The sequence below is a fragment of the Barbus barbus genome, assembly GCF_936440315.1.
Source record: "Barbus barbus genome assembly, chromosome: 18".
NCBI classification, from domain to species: domain Eukaryota; kingdom Metazoa; phylum Chordata; class Actinopteri; order Cypriniformes; family Cyprinidae; genus Barbus; species Barbus barbus.
This window is the reverse complement of record NC_136746.1, coordinates 11,849,154-11,867,915: the sequence shown is the minus strand read 5'-3', so window position 1 is coordinate 11,867,915 and position 18,762 is coordinate 11,849,154. Positions and strand designations below refer to the sequence as shown.

Here is an 18,762-nt window from a genome sequence, read left to right as displayed (position 1 = left end):
GTTTCCGTTCTTTCCCTTGATCGCAGGCGTTGCGCCACACATGATCTGTCGCTCAGTACTCTCGGTCTGGGAGGGCTGGGGAAGGCTTTAGAGGGTGCGCAGATGAGACTGCGGGGAAGGGAAAAGCCGGTGTGCGGCTCCCAGTAAAATACTGTTTCAATTATGTGGGAGTCTAAAATAGCGTGGCGGTCTGGCCAGCCGACGCACTCCCCTCCTCTGCCTGCTGACTCGGCCCTTCCCTCGCTTCCCGCACTCATTTTTTCCATGGCTTTTTCGGGAGCCTCTTCCCTTGTTCCCTCCCTCCTTCTCCTCTGAAGAGTGAGTGGGGCAGCACAGCTAATGGCTGTCTCCCTGTGCGACGCCACCGCGACGGTTAGCTTAGCCTAAAACAGATGTCTGCCTCCTCTCTCACAACTCTGAGAGGAAAAAGAGAGCGAGAGACCCCTAATTCTCCAGTTGCAGAGTCTATAGTGAAATGCTAACATGGGTGGGATTAGGAGTCGAGGGAGGTGCTCTAAGAGTCACTCAAAGCTCACATGAGATTTACAGTAATATGTGGTTTAATTTAAACTGCTCTTGGACACATTTCAAAAAATGCCTTCAACATCTATGATGGACCATTCTAACAAGCAAAAGCTAAAAATGTTTTCATAATAAAAGTTTAAAGAAAAAAAGTCAAGAATTGTATCATTGTATTCTGTGAGAAAATTGAACTATAATCCAAACGTTTAAATTCATCGTCATCATAACAATTCACAATTACTGTAATATTAATAAAAAGGCATACTAACAGTTTTTGGAAAAAACAAAGTTTGAATTATCCCCTTAAAAGTGGTTCCTTAATGTATTATTCTGATACTGTACCTTAAGAATGTGGACGTAGGGGGCGCCATTGGGCCCATACTGGCTTCCATTCACCTCGATGTGTTTGAGCCACTGGATGTGTGGCTGAGCATCACTGTACACCTTACAGTGGAACTCGACATCACTGCCCACCACCACCGTCTGATTGGCCGGGAGTCCCGCCTGTAGGATGGGCCGGTGAGGAGAGCGCTCTGATTGGATGAGAGATGGAGAGACAGAGGGCAGTCAGCGATGAAGGTAAGTGCTTTAAAGGTTGAATGTGTGGTGTGTTGGGTTGTGTGTTCATACCCAGCACGTCGAGTTGGTAAGTGTGTTTGATTGTCCCGTATTTGTTTTGCACCACACATGTGTAGTTTCCCCGGTCAGACGGAACGGCACTCTCCATGACCAAACTCCACTGCTGATGCCTCAACTAGAGAGAGAGGATGATAGAGACAGACAGAGTTTTATTCATAAAGTATTACATAAGAGGTACACTTGAATCCTTCCTCAGGTTTTTCTGTTAGCTGAAGAAAAGCAGGCGCTAAATTCTGTGTCTGTATAATGTTATGACTGTGATCCACGGTCATAAATCTGAATTGAATTTGAATTAAGGCTGCAAACAGGACAATTTGAATGTAAGCAAACATAATTTAAAAGAATTGAAATCCATATACTGGAATTTTTAACTAGAAGTGAAAAGTTTGTCAAGAATATCTTTGAATGTTTGAACCTATACACTGGTTTGTTTAAAAGACAGACAGACAGACAGACAGACAGACAGACAGACAGACAGACAGACAGATAGATAGATAGATAGATAGATAGATAGATAGATAGATAGATAGATAGATAGATAGATAGATAGATAGATAGATAGATAGATAGATAGACATGCCTACTTTTGTGTTTCACTGGAAAAAAACATACAGAGAACAACACAAGGATGTGAAAATAATAACACACTTATTTATTTGTTTTGGGGTTTAATTTTGGAATACCTTTAACATCACCAGACATGGAAAGTATGCTGATTAGTCAAAGTTAAAAAAAAGTCAAAAAGTCATTTTGTTTACGCAAACCCTTCACCTCCTACACACATACACACATATATGCATACATGCATATGCACACAGAGAACCATCCATTCATTCATAGAGCACATTCTAATTGCATAAATGTCTCTCTCTCTCTCTCTCTCTCTCTCTCTCTGTGCGCATGTGCGGGCGTCTGAGGAGCGTGTGAGCGTCTGAGCGAGTTGCGGTGTGTGAGTGAGTTGATATTCTTTTTTCCTTTTCTGGTTTTTGTTGTTGTTGTTTAGTGTAGATTTAATTGTCGCTGATTGTATCACCTAAGGGTGGTTAAAAATGGGGACAGACTCGGACGGACGTGATCCTTTAACTGATAAACATGGGTGCAAATGCTTACCTGATGAATCCATCACAGTTGAGGACTGTCTAATTGCTATTGGTAGTGAGGTTGGAGCTCGTAACATTGTGTCCGCATCAAGGATGAATAAAGCGGTTGTTGTCTTTTTGAGAGAAGTTTCTTTGGCTCAGCATTTGGTTGAGTTTGGTTTATCTATTAGAGATACTTTTCTTCCAGTTTTACCGTTGTCGAGTCCTTCTAAAAAGGTTATCCTTTCGAATGTACCTCCATTTATTACCAATGATTCACTCGAGCGGCTGTTAGGACGCTATGGTAAATTAGTAGCGCCAATTAAAATGATCCCTTTAGGATTAAAAAATCCGGAATTCAAGCATGTGATGTCGTTTAGACGTCAGACTTTCATGATTCTGAACGCTGAGTTTCAATCTTTGAATACTTCAGCGAAAACCACTTTGCTGGGTAAAGAATATACCATCTATATCAGTACTGAGTCACTGAGGTGCTTTACTTGTGGGAAGTACGGTCATACAAAATTGGTGTGTTCAATGAATGATGAGGTTAACATTAGTACTAATATCACTGAACTTAATCCTTCTGTGGAACAATTGCCATCTGTTTCTTTAAACAATGAAGGCGGAAAAAATCATAGTGACGGGACTGATCAGAAAATTGAAGCTCTTTCTCTGTCTAAAGATGGTGGGAGTATAAATGAGCTTGTAATGAATAAACACTCTGAGGATGTGGTAGATATTCCCGTGATTACCGCTGAAAGTGTAAATGATAACGAAGCAGAGCGCGCTGATGTAGATGCTGGTCAGATCAGTGGATTGGACAGATCTACAGAGAGTGCTGAGATCGTGAGGGCTGGTGGGGAGCCGATAGAGTCTCAAGTATCTGATCTCAGCCAGGCACAGGATGATGATACTGGTATGCTGATAGAAGGAAGTGAAGTTCAGTCCATGGATTCTGACAGTGACACTTCTGATATAGCTGAATCTCAGGGAGGTTCTGCAGAGAATTGTCACAATAATAAATTAAAGCATTCTTATTACACAGTTCGCCAAATAAATGAATTTCTTGATGATACCTTCAATCAGAGAAGACCTAAACTTGAAAAATACTTCCCAGATTTACAGCTTTTTATTGATTCATGTACCCTGGCTATGAAAAAGGCAACCCTGGAGGAACTTGATCAACCTAAACGTTACAGGCTCAAGAAACACATGAGCACTGTTAAAAAGAAGATCTCGTCTTAATGAAATATCTATGGGATCATGATTGTTAGTCCATTTTTTTGGGTTTTTGGATACCCTAGTATTATTCTGTTTATGGCATTCATAAATATTGGATCTTTTAACATCAATGGATGTAGGGACACAACAAAGAGACTTGCTATGTTTAATTATTTAAAATTTAAAAAGGCAGACATTATTTTGCTTCAAGAAACTCATTCTGACTTACAGAATCAGACACAGTGGAATTGTGATTGGAAAGGAAATATTTTAATGAGCCACGGGACTAATTTTAGTGCTGGTGTTGCTATACTTTTTTCTCCATGTGTCTGTAATCAACCGGTTATGTTTGAGGTAATACCTGGTCGAATTTTAAGAGCAGATGTTATGGTTGGACAAATGGGGTTTTCTTTTTTTAATGTATATGCTCCAAATGTTGGACAAGAGCGTAAGATATTTTTTCAAAAGTTGTCTGATGCTTTGTCACAGTGCCCACAGGATAATATTGTGGTAGTAGGAGGTGATTTTAACTGCACTATAAACCCTGATTTAGATAGGAATCATGATGAACCTCACCCAAGTTCTGCAGAAATCTTAAAAAATGTTATTGATTATCATGACTTTGTTGATTTGTGGAGAGATAGTTTCCCTGGAGTTAAACAGTACACCTGGTTAAAAACTAACTCCAATGCGTTGTCTGGAGCGAGACTTGATCGATTTTATGTTACTAAGAGTAACAGTGGTAGGTTTTATAATAGTTTAATAGTACCATCTTTTCTATCTGACCACCACTATATCTCTGTAGCTGTTTCTGTCCTGTCTTCTAAAATTCACAAATCACATTGGCATTTTAACAATAGATTATTACAGGACCACTCCTTTATTCACTCTTTTAACCTTTTTTGGCAATCTTGGAGAGAGGAGAGATGCAGTTTTTCTTTATTATGTCAGTGGTGGGATATGGGCAAAGTGCATATTAAGTTGTTTTGCCAACAATATACTGCCCATAATACCAGAACTCTTAAAGAGAAAATGAAATCACTAGAAGAGGACATTCTGAGACAAAGCAGTCATGGTGATTCTGCTGATTCTATTGAGAGGAATAAATTCCTTTTAAAGACATTGTTGGAGGAGCAAGGAAAAACAGCCCTCTTAAGGACCAGATATTCTCAGCTAAATGAAATGGATGCTCCCTCTGCATTTTTCTTTGGTCTTGAAAAAAAACCAAGAGAACAGAAGTACTTTCACAAGCTGAATTTACCCCAGGGTGGTGTGACAACTGACCAGCAGGAAATCCGTACTCATGCTCTTTCCTTTTATGAGGACCTCTACTGTGCTGAAAGATGCGATGAAGCTGTAACAGAACAACTTTTGTGTGATTTACCACATTTATCAGAGGAAGATCAACAAACCCTTGAGAATCCTATATCCTTTGCTGAACTTTCTCTGGCCGTCCAGGAGTTGAGCCCTGGAAAATCGCCTGGATTAGACGGTCTCTCAGCGGAATTTTATCGTGTTTTCTGGAATTTGATTGGGGAGGACTTGTATGCGGTCATTCTGGAAAGTTTTAATCAAGGGAAACTTCCACTGAGCTGTCGGAGGGCAGTTGTAACATTGATTCCAAAAAAAGGAGATCTTGGGTTCCTTAAAAATTGGCGACCCGTGTCACTGATCTGTGTTGATTTTAAAATTTTGTCTAAAACAATAACTAATAGACTTAAAAAATATATGACAAACGTTATCCATGAAGATCAATCATTTTGTGTCCCTAAACGTTCAATTTTTGATAATCTTTTTCTCGTCAGAGACATGATTACAGTTGCACAAAGACACAAACTGGACATTGGATTCCTATCTTTGGATCAGGAAAAAGCTTTCGATAGGGTGGACCATCATTATTTGTTTAAGACCCTGGAAGCTTTTGGTTTTGGTACTTATTTTATTTCTCTTGTCAAGCTTCTGTACAATGATATCTACAGTATGTTACGGATTAATGGGTCTTTAACTAGACCTTTCCCTGTGACCAGAGGAATAAGACAAGGATGTCCTCTGTCTGGTCTTTTGTATTCTATTTCTATTGAACCTCTGTTGTCTATGCTGAGGAAACAGCTGTGTGGGTTTGGTGTCCCAGGTTTTCCAGAAGTAGCCCCGGTGAAGCTTACAGCATACGCAGATGATGTAACTGTGATGATTAGGAGCACTGATGATGTTACTAAACTTATATCTTGTTTGGATAGGTTTCAGAGAGCTACTTCTTCTCGTATTAATTGGGATAAATGTGCATCCTTGTTGTTGGGAGAATGGGAGGATATAGGACCACCTCATTTGCCACAACAGTGTAAATGGGCTCAGGATGGATTTAAAGTACTTGGTGTTTTTTTTGGGACAGCCCAATACACCGAAAAGAATTGGGTGGGATTAGCAAATCGGGTGATTGGTAGATTACAGAAATGGAGATGGCTTCTCCCGCAGCTTTCATTTAGAGGGAGGTGCTTGATTGTTAATAATTTGGCAGCCTCTATGTTGTGGCATAGGGTCACTGTTTTAAATCCTCCTAAAGAATTGCTCATTACCATTCAGAAAGCTTTTGTGGATTTTTTTTGGAATGGTCATCATTGGCTTATTCCTGGGATACTTTACCTTCCTGTGGCAGAGGGAGGTCAAGGATTAATACATATAGAGTCAAAAATATTAGCAATGAGACTACAAACATTGCAGAGACTTTTGTATTGTTCTGCTCCTTTAAAATGGGCTGCATTTGGGTTGTCTGTATTAACAGATCTAGGTGGAATAGGCCTTGATAAACAGTTGTTTTTAATGGAAAAACTATTTGAGGAAAGGGCACAATGTTTTTTTCCTAATTTTTATATGTCAGTTATTAGATCATGGAAATATTTGTATTTCTCAAGAACAGAAGAGGTGCATTATGGGATTTCAGAACCTTTGTTTTTTAATCCCCTTATAAAATTACCATCTAATATATCTTGTTTTATTCCACGGTTATTAAATGCTGGGGTTAGTAAAGTAATGGATTTGATTGATTTGACACAATGTGAGTGGAGAACTGTGCTGTCACTTGCGGCACAGGTTAAATTAAAATCCTTGAGAACTGTGGATAGGATTATTAAGTGTATTAAAGATGCTTTCCCCCCTGCATTAATTTCCTCTATAAATTCAGCCCTGGTAAATGGTTTTTTACCTCAGAACTTCCCTGAACTGAAGGTGATCCCTAAAGATATGGGATTTGAGAGTAGGATGAATCCGAGTACATTGTTGAAGGGATATGGTGATTTGGTTTTTCATAATGTGGCAAAGAAAACTCTTTATTATATTTGTGTCAAATCCTTACATATTAGACAGTTGCAAGGAAGACCAGATACTAAATGGAGAGATAAGATTTCTGTTTGCGAAGGAGTACATCCATCATGGAGAGTATTATATAAACCTCCTGTCTCCAAGCGATGTGGAGATCTTCAGTGGAGAGTACTCCATTGTGCTATAGCTTCAAATAGCTTAGTCTCGAAATTTAACGAGATGGTTTTATTGTGTCCGTATTGTAATGCTCATGATACTGTTTTTCATATGTTTTTTGAATGTGCAAGACTTGGTTCCTTATTTGAAATACTTGAAAGATTGATTATAAAACTGGGGTTTTTGTATAATAATGTTTTGTTTATTTTAGGATATCGATATACAAGGGCGTGCCAACAACAATGTGTTCTTGCAAATTTTTTAATTGGTCAAGCTAAGCTAGCCATTTTGAAGTCTCATCAGTGTAAAAATGCAGGAAAGGATGTTGATATGTTGGCAATGTTTAAATCTCTAATAGAATCCCGAGTGATCATTGAGTATACATACTACCAACACACTGATAATGTTGCTTTTTTTGAATGGAGGTGGGGTGTGAGAGAGGCATTAGTGTCTGTGACTGAAGATGGAAGTTTAGTTTTTAATTGGTGAAATATGTTTGGTTTTGGTATTTTGTGTTTTGTAATGTATGTTTGTGAATTATTTTTATTTTTTTAACCCATAAACTTGTTTGAATAATAAAATAAAGGGGGTTAAAAGTCTCTCTCTCTCTCTCTCTCTCTCTCTCTGCTTCTTTCTGTTTCTCTTGCGCTCTGTCTCTCTCTCATTCCTCCTCTACTTACTTTGAAGGTCTGAGTGGAAAAAAATGTAACTGTGTAAATATTATGGGCTGTGTTTTTGAACAGTTGCATGGTAACACTGCCTGAGCGGGCAACACACACATAGACAAACACACATGCCTAAGGAAGTTGGCAAGGGCCTGTGCCCCCTGCACTCCTCCTCCTCTCCCTTGTCTTCGAGATCCTCACCTTCTCATTGCTGCTCTTGCTGGCTCGCTCTCAATCAGCGAGGCTTCTGTGTTTGTTGATTGACATGGTGCACAGTATGAGAAACTTGTGTGAGCATGAGCAATTGTCTGTATGGGAGTAGTTGACATTTAATGTGTCCATTGACTTTTTAATATAACGATTTTAGGTTCAAATTAATGTAAATGTGTGAGGGGAAATTGTATTGTATTGCCCTGTAACTAGTGATCATTTCTTTTAAACACCTTTATGCTAAATAGTTCATTCTAAATGATCCTGCATAGAGATATTTATTAAAAATATTTATTATTTATTTATATTATTTTTTAAAAGTTCAAATATGGTAAAGGAAATAAATATTACTCTGAGCTATACATCAACTCATGCTCAGCTCCCTTTTCGGTGAAATCCTAGATGCGCCTTGTTAACTTCCCAAAATTATTTAATGTCAACTACCCATGTGCAGTGAGACTACGAGAGAGTGAGAGTTAATTTAGGACCCTATCTTACTTGACACTGACATTTTGTGTGTGTGTGTGTGTACAACATTTATCTCAATGTGTCTGCTGAAAAGAAATGCTGTGAAGAATTCTCAGCTGTTCCTCAATCTACCCGAGCACTTTATCCAGAGGGAATGAGAGGAGAGAGTTAGTACATTTATCCCATCCTTCATCAGATAAGAGCTGAAAAGTGTTGCAATGTTGTGCTGGACCCCGCTGATTCAGAGAAAAAAAACAGCACAAGAAAGACCCAAGCAGAGGTCTGATAATCAGTCGAAAAGCGCTGCTTAAATTCCTCCCGGCATTACACTGTTAACATATTAAGCCTCTTTAACTCTGATGTCAGACTGGGGTCAGGAGTTAACACCAGTGCGGTGGATATTCAGCTGAATTGTGAACTGCAGAAAATATCGGGAGTAAAGGGGCTCAGGGGGTGCTAAGAAGCTCAGGTCTCTCTTGAGTATGTATGTTTGTACTTGTATATTCAGGATTTATGGTTGTGTCAAAACGGTGCGGGCTCGTTCCAATAGTGGTGCTGTTTAATTTGACCCACAGAGACAGGAAGCAAAAACAACTGACCCCAGGGCAAGCCATTAAAACAACAAAACTGTTTCTTTTTCTCTCTCTCAATGAAAAGTAGTACAGTAGTCTCACTGGAAACACCCTGTTTCACCATTAAAACAAGCCATCAATACTGTACAGATGGCCCATAATCATACACACCCTAATATGAAAGTCTTCCCAGCTCATATTGATAAAGAGAACAATTACCACTTAAAGGTGAAGTGTATTTAGTGGTCACTAGTGGCAGAAAACTGAATAAAAAAAAAAATTCCAAACAGGGCTCACAAAAAAAATGTTGGTTGTAAGTTTTGTTTGTGCCAGTTTTCTAGACATGCAGAGCAGAATAATATATTCTGATTTGTTTCTGAGTTTTATATGTAAAATAATCTGTATTTATTACTTTTTCCACACCAGTCTATCATTGTGGTATCAACTATGTCATATAAACGCACCCTAAACAACAACTGGTCCTTTGTTGTTATGTCAGTCAGATAGAAATGCAGTCATTTCAATAGGAATCCACATGACTGGAAATGATGCATTAAGGTAAAAAATGTCCCTATGCAGATTTCAGATTGGATTGAAAATTTGCAGCGCTGACCAACAGAAAGCTGCTTAGTTTACTTCTTATCTTATTTAGGGTGAACTGTGCTTACCGCTACACTATTGACAAAGGACCTTTTTATGCCCACAAGTGCCCAAAAAGCTTTATTGGAAAGAAACTGCAAAGTGAACTAGCCTTACGTTACACAGCAAAAAATTTAAACATAAACCTTTAAACATATTTTTACACATAAATGAATAACAAATTACACCTAAGCAGTTAATAAAGACATACACTGCTGTGGCCTACAGACAAAAGCCACATTTGTCGGTGGATTAGAGATACACTGATGCTCCAAGCATGTAGAATTTAGCGCTGGTGGTCCCACAGAGCAGTGCGACTGAAATTGAGTCATCTCTCAGAGGACGTAACAGTCTTTCTTCAGCTCGCTCGTCAATGAAGCTGTTGAATATGTTGCGAGCCACTCGCATACACACACTCAAATGCAGCGTTTACACAAAAAATCACTGTGTGTGTGTGTGTGTGCGTGAGGTGTGACTAACCCACAGTGCCACAGATTAGCATTCTAACAATGCGACTTCGACTACCATATGTGAGCATGACAAAAGCCACGCCTCCCCCTGCCAATCAAGGTCTCTAAATCGCCACAACAACACCCTCTCGGAACCTCCCCCTTCTGATGACTCAATAGAGAGTTGACCTTTAACCTTAGAACCCTGCCAGTCAGGCACAGAAAGTTGCGTCTGTTTGTATGTGTGTGTTTGTGTTAATGTGTGTGTGGAAAGCTTTGGGAAAGTCAACTGTCTAAACAAAGCCATGCATCGTTTCAAACAATGAGAGTGTGGCATGTGACTCGTTTTCTTGCATTTAAAACTCATTCGGCAGTCTTACCGCATTTAGTCAACAATTAGCGTGCCCTGACCGTCGGCCAGAGAGTTAGTCGAACTTACAACCGGCTCCAGTGCCAACAGAAACATAATCATAGCATTATTGTTCCCCTTGCAATGCAAAAAAGAGCTTTAAGATGGAATATGCTGGTGTCTCAGGGAACTCCTCATGTTTAATTTCGCATAACGCTTTGCGCTTTAACACATCGCGTGCGTTATCAAGCCATCAGACCTGTCATATGCACACACACAAGGGGGTCACACATCCTTTCGCATAAATATTAAGACCAAGGCTTGACTTTTAGCCTTGGTCTTAATAGAGACAGAAGACATTCAGGGTGAGCTGTCCTGTGTATGGGTGTGTTAAATAAAGCTATTATAATGCTGTCAGAGATCTCTATGCCAACAGTGACTGTGCTGATGCAGAGGGCAGGTCTGGTATAAAGGATGACCCTGGGTCAGTGTGGACCCCTGGTGTGTGTATATGTGTGTGTGTTTGTAAGGGCGGGCCGGTCACACTATGGCCATGGAGAGGTGGAGAGGTCAATGTTTTGTTTCTAAATGTCTCTCTTAGAGGACACAGGTTATATTCTATGCATACAGGTCAGTGCAATGCAATGCTGTGTTAAAGAATCTAAATGTGCAAATGTGTGTGCAAAAGTAAGTCACTCAGAAGATTCCAGTTGTGCTTTAAGTGTTGAATTTGTTTCAGGTGTTTCTGTGTGTGTGTGTGTGTGGGGTGTGTCTAGTGTTATACCTGTTTTTTTTTTAACCCTTGTCTAATTGACAGGTTTTATTTTTAATTATACCTTTTTGCTTAATATGCTTTATGATTATATTATTATGATTATAAAGGAAAAGAAAGAGAGAAAAAACAAAAAGAAAGAAAGAAATACAACAGCTTGTCACTGGGACAGTACCCTTAAAAGGACATCTTTGTACCTTATTTACCCCAAAATTTTCATAGTTGTACATTACGGTACATATTGGTATTCTAAGGTACTAATGTGCACCTTTTTGAGTATAAGTTACAAAGATGTCCTTATAAGGGTACTATTGTTTACATATTTCAGATTGTATTTTGTGTGTGTTGTATGTAGAGTACATGGCACACAGTAATGGATACTTGCACATTCACATACTTCTTTATTCTGTTCTGTTCTATTATACATTAGTCTGATTAGTCTGTTAAAAGGTATAAAAAATATCTTATCATAGACAACGCTGTAAATAATCTTTCAGCCTCACTGAAACTTTCTGCCTCATTCACTCTCATCTGTGAATTCACTTCTGCCTCTGTCTATAGCAAATAAAGCAGTGTTTGAAACACGTACATACAGGGAATAGTGACATACAGAAGAAAATAACAAATTAAGACAATGCAAATTACACTGCTGGACAATAACCAATAATTTGTATCCTAAATAATTTTTTAACACTTTAGAATGGGGAACACATATTCACTATTAACTATGACTATTAACTATGACTTTTGAACAACACTATTCGGATCCCACATGCCAACTTACGCTGCTTGACTTTTTCGTAAAAAATGAGTGAAGAGTGAAGAGGCTTTGAACTCATCTCGACCTCTATGAATGATGGATACCATGCGGGACCACGGGCGCGAACCTGGGCATGTCGTGACGTGACAAACTGAGTGACTGATTGCCATTGAAACGTAAACACCATGTATAAACTATCTTGTCTCTTTGAATTTTAAATCATTCTGCATTTATATACATTGCTCCATTAAAACCTCAACATGTCGAGAACACAACTGTCCAATGAAAAAGTGCGGGAGACAAATTTTCTTTTTATAAAAAGTGGGGGACACACGTCCCCCGTGCATTCTACACCCCTGTCTGTAATCCTAAACGCACAATCACATGTTTGCACATGCACACGCACATGTTCTTAATCGGTATTCATATTGTCTTACTTTAATCCCGCCCATTCTCTGCTCTCCCTTGAATTCCTTCCCATTTTTCAGCCAATGGATGGTTGGAGTGGGGTTGCCGGCAGCAGGACAGCGGAACTTCACTGTATTGGCGGCGGGAATGGCCAATAGTTTCTTCTCCATCCGGTCAGGATGGGTCCAGTATGGAGCTTCTGTTAGAAATATAAGAATAAAATGTTTAGTTGAAAATATCAACTAAACATGACATTTTGAAAGTACACAAAAACATGTCAGTGTACAATACATGAATCCATAGGCACAAATGGACCAAATATAAGTGTATGTTGACATGAAGCACTATTTTTTAGGGGGTAGGGTGTTCCCTCTCCGGGAGTCTTCGTGTGGGTGAATGTTTATGGAAAGATTTTTCTTGCTCGCTCTGTGGCAGCGTCAGACTGGCTGCCTAATTCCCAGACTGAATTAAAATTTGTTTGGAAAAGCAAACAAGCTTACATACACTCTTACGTGAGTGTGAGGCGCGTTTAAGCTCTTGCAGACAGAACTCTGAAAGATTCCCAGTGTTAAATCCTTCACAGAGCCGTGAACAAACAATGCGGATTCCTAATAATAACTTATTATAATAAGAGCAATTTTCCTTCATTTAATCTTCCCACAAATTCAGTTTATAAAGTTGACTGTCATGTGGTCAGGTCTGTTTACGCTTCCGAGCAGCTAATGCCAAATATCACAGGATAAATACTTACAGTAACATCCTTTAGCTAAAATAATAGTCATTATTTTTATTTTCAGTTCAAGTCTTGAACTTTGTGCGTGTATGTGTCTTTAAGAGATTGAGTAAGCATACTTTCATCCCTCCTCAAACAATTAACTCCAGATCAGATCAACCCGCAAATTTGGCGATTAAACCCACAGACGCCACATTTCGCTCCAGACATACATGCAAGCTCACAAGCACACATCTTGCGCACGCACAATAAACCCATTAACTAGACTGAATATAATTTTCTCTCGCGTTATTTGTTCATGCTATCAGATTGTGAATGTGAAGGGTGATTGGCAGGCTGGCATTTTCTTTGGCATAACCGATACACTAATGCCTGTACACACACACACACACACACACACACACACACACACACACACACTCTTCCAGTTTTCACTGCATTCTCAGATGGTGAGTGATCCATCAGGACCACAACATGGGTCTGTACCATACAGTGGACCTGGCTCCTATATGTGTGTGTGTGGTTTGCCTTTTTATAGTTAAGTACAGACAATTTGAGCTTTGAAGTGGGAACCGCGAATCTACAGTGACCCAACTTTTTTTCCCATTTACTTTTATTCATACGCCAAAAAAGCCATCAAAGTAGAGCGCAACTCTACACAGCTGATATTACGCACAGCTTGCTTCAGTCAGCCAAACTGAGAGCAGTAACTAGCACTGCATCATTAAGATATTACAGAATGATGTCATCAGATGTCACACGACCTCAGCTCTTCTCAAATGTTCCAGAGAGCCCAGACCTCACAGCTCTCAGCTCTCTCTCTCTCTTAATTAGAGCTGGATTACTGGTCATTAAACTCAAAGGGGTTTTGGTTTTTGCCTAATCCCTCATTTCATGCCCTCCCCTCAACCCTGAGACCCTCCCCCAACCCTGATCCCACCACAGCAGACAGATGCAATAGCTTTCCCTTCCCTTCCCTTCCCTCTCTTTCTTTCTTTGTGAAAAATCACAAACAAGACCGCTTTCAAATCTCAGTTGTTTCTCCTGCAAAGCAATGAGATTAAATAAAGATAAAATGGAAAAAAAGTCTTCTGAATCTCAGATTGTTCTCCCTCAGAAAAAGATGCCACTAATCCTGTATCATGTAGAGTTTTAAATGAGATTCAGTATTATTTTAGTACTATTTATGTACTATAATAGTATTTACTTATATTTTCAATTATAATTTTTTGATTTCATTTCAAATTTAAGATTTTTTAGCTTCATTAGTTTATTAGCTTTATTATTATTTTTTTTTTTACAGTTTTAATTTAATTTGAACTAAATTCAACTTAAACTTAAGTTGCCATGGCAAAATTTCAAATTTTGGGGTTTTTCAAGTTTAGGTTTTTCACAGAATATTAACATTTTATTTAATTTTAGCTTGATTTTAGTTACCAAAAGATAACTTTTAATAGTTTTAGTTAAGATTAACATGACCGAAGACATAAGAGATCTTAATGTTTCAAACTATTCTCAGTTTTTCAGATTTTCATTCTTTTATTATTTCTTTTTTTTTTATTATTTATTATTTAGTTATTTACCGTTTCTTATCAAATTCAAAGATCTGAGCTATGCTATCAGTATTATTTTATTACATTTTTTTACTCTATTCACAAACTGTATATTACCTTGTTCTCATTTCTCTCTCTTTTATTTAAAATTTTTAAAATATGGACAGAACCGGTGATTCTGATTCTCTTGCTATATTGATATATATTTACCTGCACAAAATGTGTTTAAAATAAATGTATTTTAAAAAATCAATCAGGGCTGCGTTTCCCAAAAGCATCCTAAGCCTAAAATAATCGTAGCTCCATTGGTTTCAATGGGTCTACATTGTACTTAAGCTTCCGAAGCTTTTGGGAAGCACAGCCTAGGTCACTGAAATGAGAACTTACCAGCACTAAAACATTGAGAAATTAAATCTCCCTCTGGTTTCTTTCTTTACTTGTTATACACAAAGTCGAAGACATTGTGGCATTTTCTCCAATTTTTAGTTACATTTCATTTGACACTGTTAGACTTTAAACTATTTCTCTTCTTTTCCTTTCCTCTCTCTCGATCCCTCCTGAGAATTTGTTTTAGCATCAAGTGGGAGAAAAAAAGCAGCTGATGAAATGAGATGTAACCTAACCCCAGCTAAAAAAGACAGCAATCTCATGCATTTATTACACAACAGAGAGACCTCATGAAATCTCAATCAAAAAAGAGGATTGAAATGAGAAATAATAGGGTGAAACACACCATTTTCATTACCTGCATCTTCCTCATCTTCATCATAATCCTCATCATCACCAGAAGAAAGCGAGTCTAAGAGAGACAGAGCGACATAGAGAGAGAACGATCTTATTACTACACAGCACAGTGGCTTTTCTGTATGAACAATGAACCTATTCATATGATCTGCAGAATGAGGAAAATAAACTGATAACAAATCAAAACCAATTACCGCACACACACACACACACTCTCAAACACTCACACACACAGCAGTTAATGGATGGCAGATGTTAGCAGAGATTCAGTGAGTAAAACGTCTCAGAGATTTCTGACAACAGCTGTATTTTTACACACATGTCCTGAAATACACACACACAAACACACACTCTGGTATCCTGCTTCTAAATGAACTCATTCAGAGGGAGAGAAAAAAACTTTATGACCCTGAAAAAGAGATTATTCTGCCTTCAGCTCCTCCTCTGTGAACATTTACACAGGTAAAACTGTACGGCACACTCTTAAAATACCAGCAGAGCGTGAAATCCAACACTAGGCCTATTTAGTGCTAAATATATGCTGTTCCTGGGACTCTGAAGCTTTCTGTGTGTGGCTTTCACAGTGTTAGTTGCACCAAACCATCAGATTTACTCTATATTTTCATGTTTTGTGGCTTAACAGTCTTCTACTGGAGGTTTGTCTTATAAAATGTTGTTGTTCTGTGGTGTTACATGTTTTTTTAAAAATCAGCACACCCAAAAGTAAAAAATTGTCAAGACGTAAATGACAAAACCCATGCAAACAAATGATGTCATTGACGTCAAACCTGGTGTGGAGCATTTAGGGCCACCTTAGTAGAAGATTACCGAACATTTTCTTTTTCTGTATTTTCCTTACACAAAAACTTAGAAGACTCCGAATATTCAGCCCGATCTCAAGGCAATTCGTACATATTTTACGAGGTGACTAATTCGTACGAATTCGTATGACCTCACTCGTACAAATTCATACGATTTTTGCTAAGTCGTACGTATTTTACGAGTTGCCAATTCGTACGAATGACCTACACCTAACCTCGCCCCTAAACCTACCCGTCACTGGGGTTTAGACAAATCGTACTAAATCGTACGAGTGAGGTTGTGCGAATTCGTATGAATTAGCCACCTCGCAATATACGTACGAATTGCCATGAGATAGCGTTGGAATATTGCACACAAGTTAGTCCCCATTCACTTTCATTATATGGAAAACAGCAGCTTGAACATTCTGTAAAACATCTTCTTTTATGTTCCACACACAAAAGAAACTCAAGCAGGTTTGGAATGAAATATGGTGATTAATGATGTTTTTTTTTGTTGTATGAACTATCTTTGTTAAGCTCTGTTGTGTGTTGCTGTCTCTCAATGTGTCTGGTAGCTGTGTCTTGTGTTAATGTGTGCAGAACAGGATATTGCTGTCTTGTGGACTCTTTATCGGCACGCGATAATTGGTGCAGGTTGTGTGCCCGTTTCACTTTTTTTCGTCTTTCTCCAGACGCTGGTGAGAAGGAGAGCCGATCTGCCCTGGCCTAATGCCAAACACATGTCGGTAAAAAACAACTCTCCCCGCGCTCTTACTTTTTTCCATCTGCTTTAAATGATGAGGTGATTCCAGATAATTACATTCTAATTAGTTGTCGATGAGCAGCTCAGCTTGTGTCCATGAGTTTACAGAACCAAAGATCACTCCACACTACCGTTTGAACACACATACTCACACACACACACACACACATGCTCACACGCTCACACACACACACACACACACACACACACACACACACACACACGTTTACTTAGCTATCTAAATGGGGACATTCCATAGGCGTAATGGTTTTTATACTGTATAAACTGTATCTGCTATTGCCCTACACCTACCCTACACCTAAACTTAGCCCTCACAGGAGACTTTCTGCATTTTTACAATTTCAAAATAACTTTGTTTAGTTTATTTTTAAACCCGTTTTACAAATGAGGATGTCCCCAAAGGGAGGTTTTTGGAGATTTTGTCAGGTTTACCTCACTTTTGGGTACAAATTTGTGTAGGTACACACACACACACACATACACCCCATGAAGACAAATCTGTGCATTCCATCATGTAATGTCTGTTTGTCTTAGAGTTTAATTATATTTTTTTATTACAGTATGAACATGTTCGGAATAGCATACTTTCATACTTCTACTATTCTTCAGTATGTAGTATGTACAGTATACTGTGAAAATCAGGCAAATTTTCAGTATGCATAGACATTGCATTAGCCAAATTGAACTGGAAGTACTATTAAAAGCCATTTTAAATGTTTTTCTTTACTTTTTGATTTACTTTAACTTTATGGATTGACTTAAACGAACTTTAAAATATTTTTAAATTCTTAAAAATATTACATTTTACATTTAATTCTAATAAACACATGTTCCTACTATAAAATGTTCTAACATTTGGCCTATAATTAAACGGCACTGAATTCCGATCATGTGTCAGCAATGGATGAAATGTGTAGCATTGTATAATACATAGCCTACTGTATCACTATTTTTAAATGCTAATAATAATAGACATTACAGAGTATACTACATAGTAAGCATAGTAAACGGAGTCAGTGAAACTATAAAGGTTTGTATGGTAAAAGATAACTATACCTGACAGGCCAGCTCAATATGCCAAATGTGATGAGCACACAAACAACAACTGTAAGTGTCTATTCAAGAACATTTCACACTGATTTTAATCTATAGGGACCGAAATATGCCATTTTCCTCTGTGCCTTCCCAAGGAGGCCCTATTTTTGTAATTCTCTCATTTTCATTCGGGTAAAGTCCTCGTCACAGTCTAAAACAATCCTGTTCAGTCCATGTGGAATATTAAACAACATGTAGACTATTTAGCATTCTGCCTTCGAGAGTGTGTTATTGTGCTTGTGTGATAAACGTCAAGTCAGCTTGTAGGTGTGTGCTGGGAGTATGTCTCAAGACCTGTTTGCCTGCTGAGAATGAGTCTGACTGGCAAGTTTCCAATCAATGCTTTGCATGCCTGAGCTTGTGCTACTGTACTAAAATAAAGACAACGCTACTTAAATATTATTCGGCGAGACTGACCGGTGACTCTGACGGTGTAGTTGCTTAGCAGCGTGCTGCTTTGGGCGTGTCTACAGGAATACACCCCCGAGTCTTCATAGGAGACGTTGATGATACGGAGCACTTTTTGCCCCACCCGTGTACGGTTGTTAGGAAACACAGCGTCGCCGTCTTTCTGCCACACAATGGGGTCCAGGAAGTCATGCGGTGTGCAGGACAGATCCACAGTGTCCCCAACTCCTGCCACATAGTCCTCCAGAAACACTTCCACCTCACTCGACACCCAATCTAACAGACAGAAAACAGAGAAAGACGTATTAATGGAGTATATTTAATCTGCAGTGAATGAAAGTATCTATAACTAAATTAAACATACAGATTTGATTGATTTCTTTCCCAAATTGCACTGACTGCTCTAAAATATGAG

General features: G+C 38.6%; 1 protein-coding gene across 8 annotated transcripts in view; it reads right to left on the bottom strand.

Moving 5' to 3' along the window:
- The window catches only part of LOC306884104 (fibroblast growth factor receptor 3), a 48,077-nt gene that overhangs the window by 14,401 nt on the left and 14,914 nt on the right, over positions 1-18,762 (bottom strand). For 4 of the 8 annotated variants that reach the window (XM_079439788.1, XM_079439785.1, XM_079439784.1 and 1 more), the window contains exons 3-7: positions 18,357-18,623; positions 15,259-15,312; positions 12,257-12,426; positions 1,153-1,276; positions 865-1,055 (exon numbers count right to left, since the gene is read on the bottom strand). In XM_079439788.1, coding sequence (XP_079295914.1) covers positions 865-1,055; positions 1,153-1,276; positions 12,257-12,426; positions 15,259-15,312; positions 18,357-18,623 — 806 coding nt within the window. Of the gene's footprint in view, positions 1-864; positions 1,056-1,152; positions 1,277-12,256; positions 12,427-15,246; positions 15,313-18,356; positions 18,624-18,762 lie in introns of all 8 variants that reach the window. The other 4 variants (XM_079439787.1, XM_079439783.1, XM_079439781.1 and 1 more) reach the window with 1 other exon arrangement.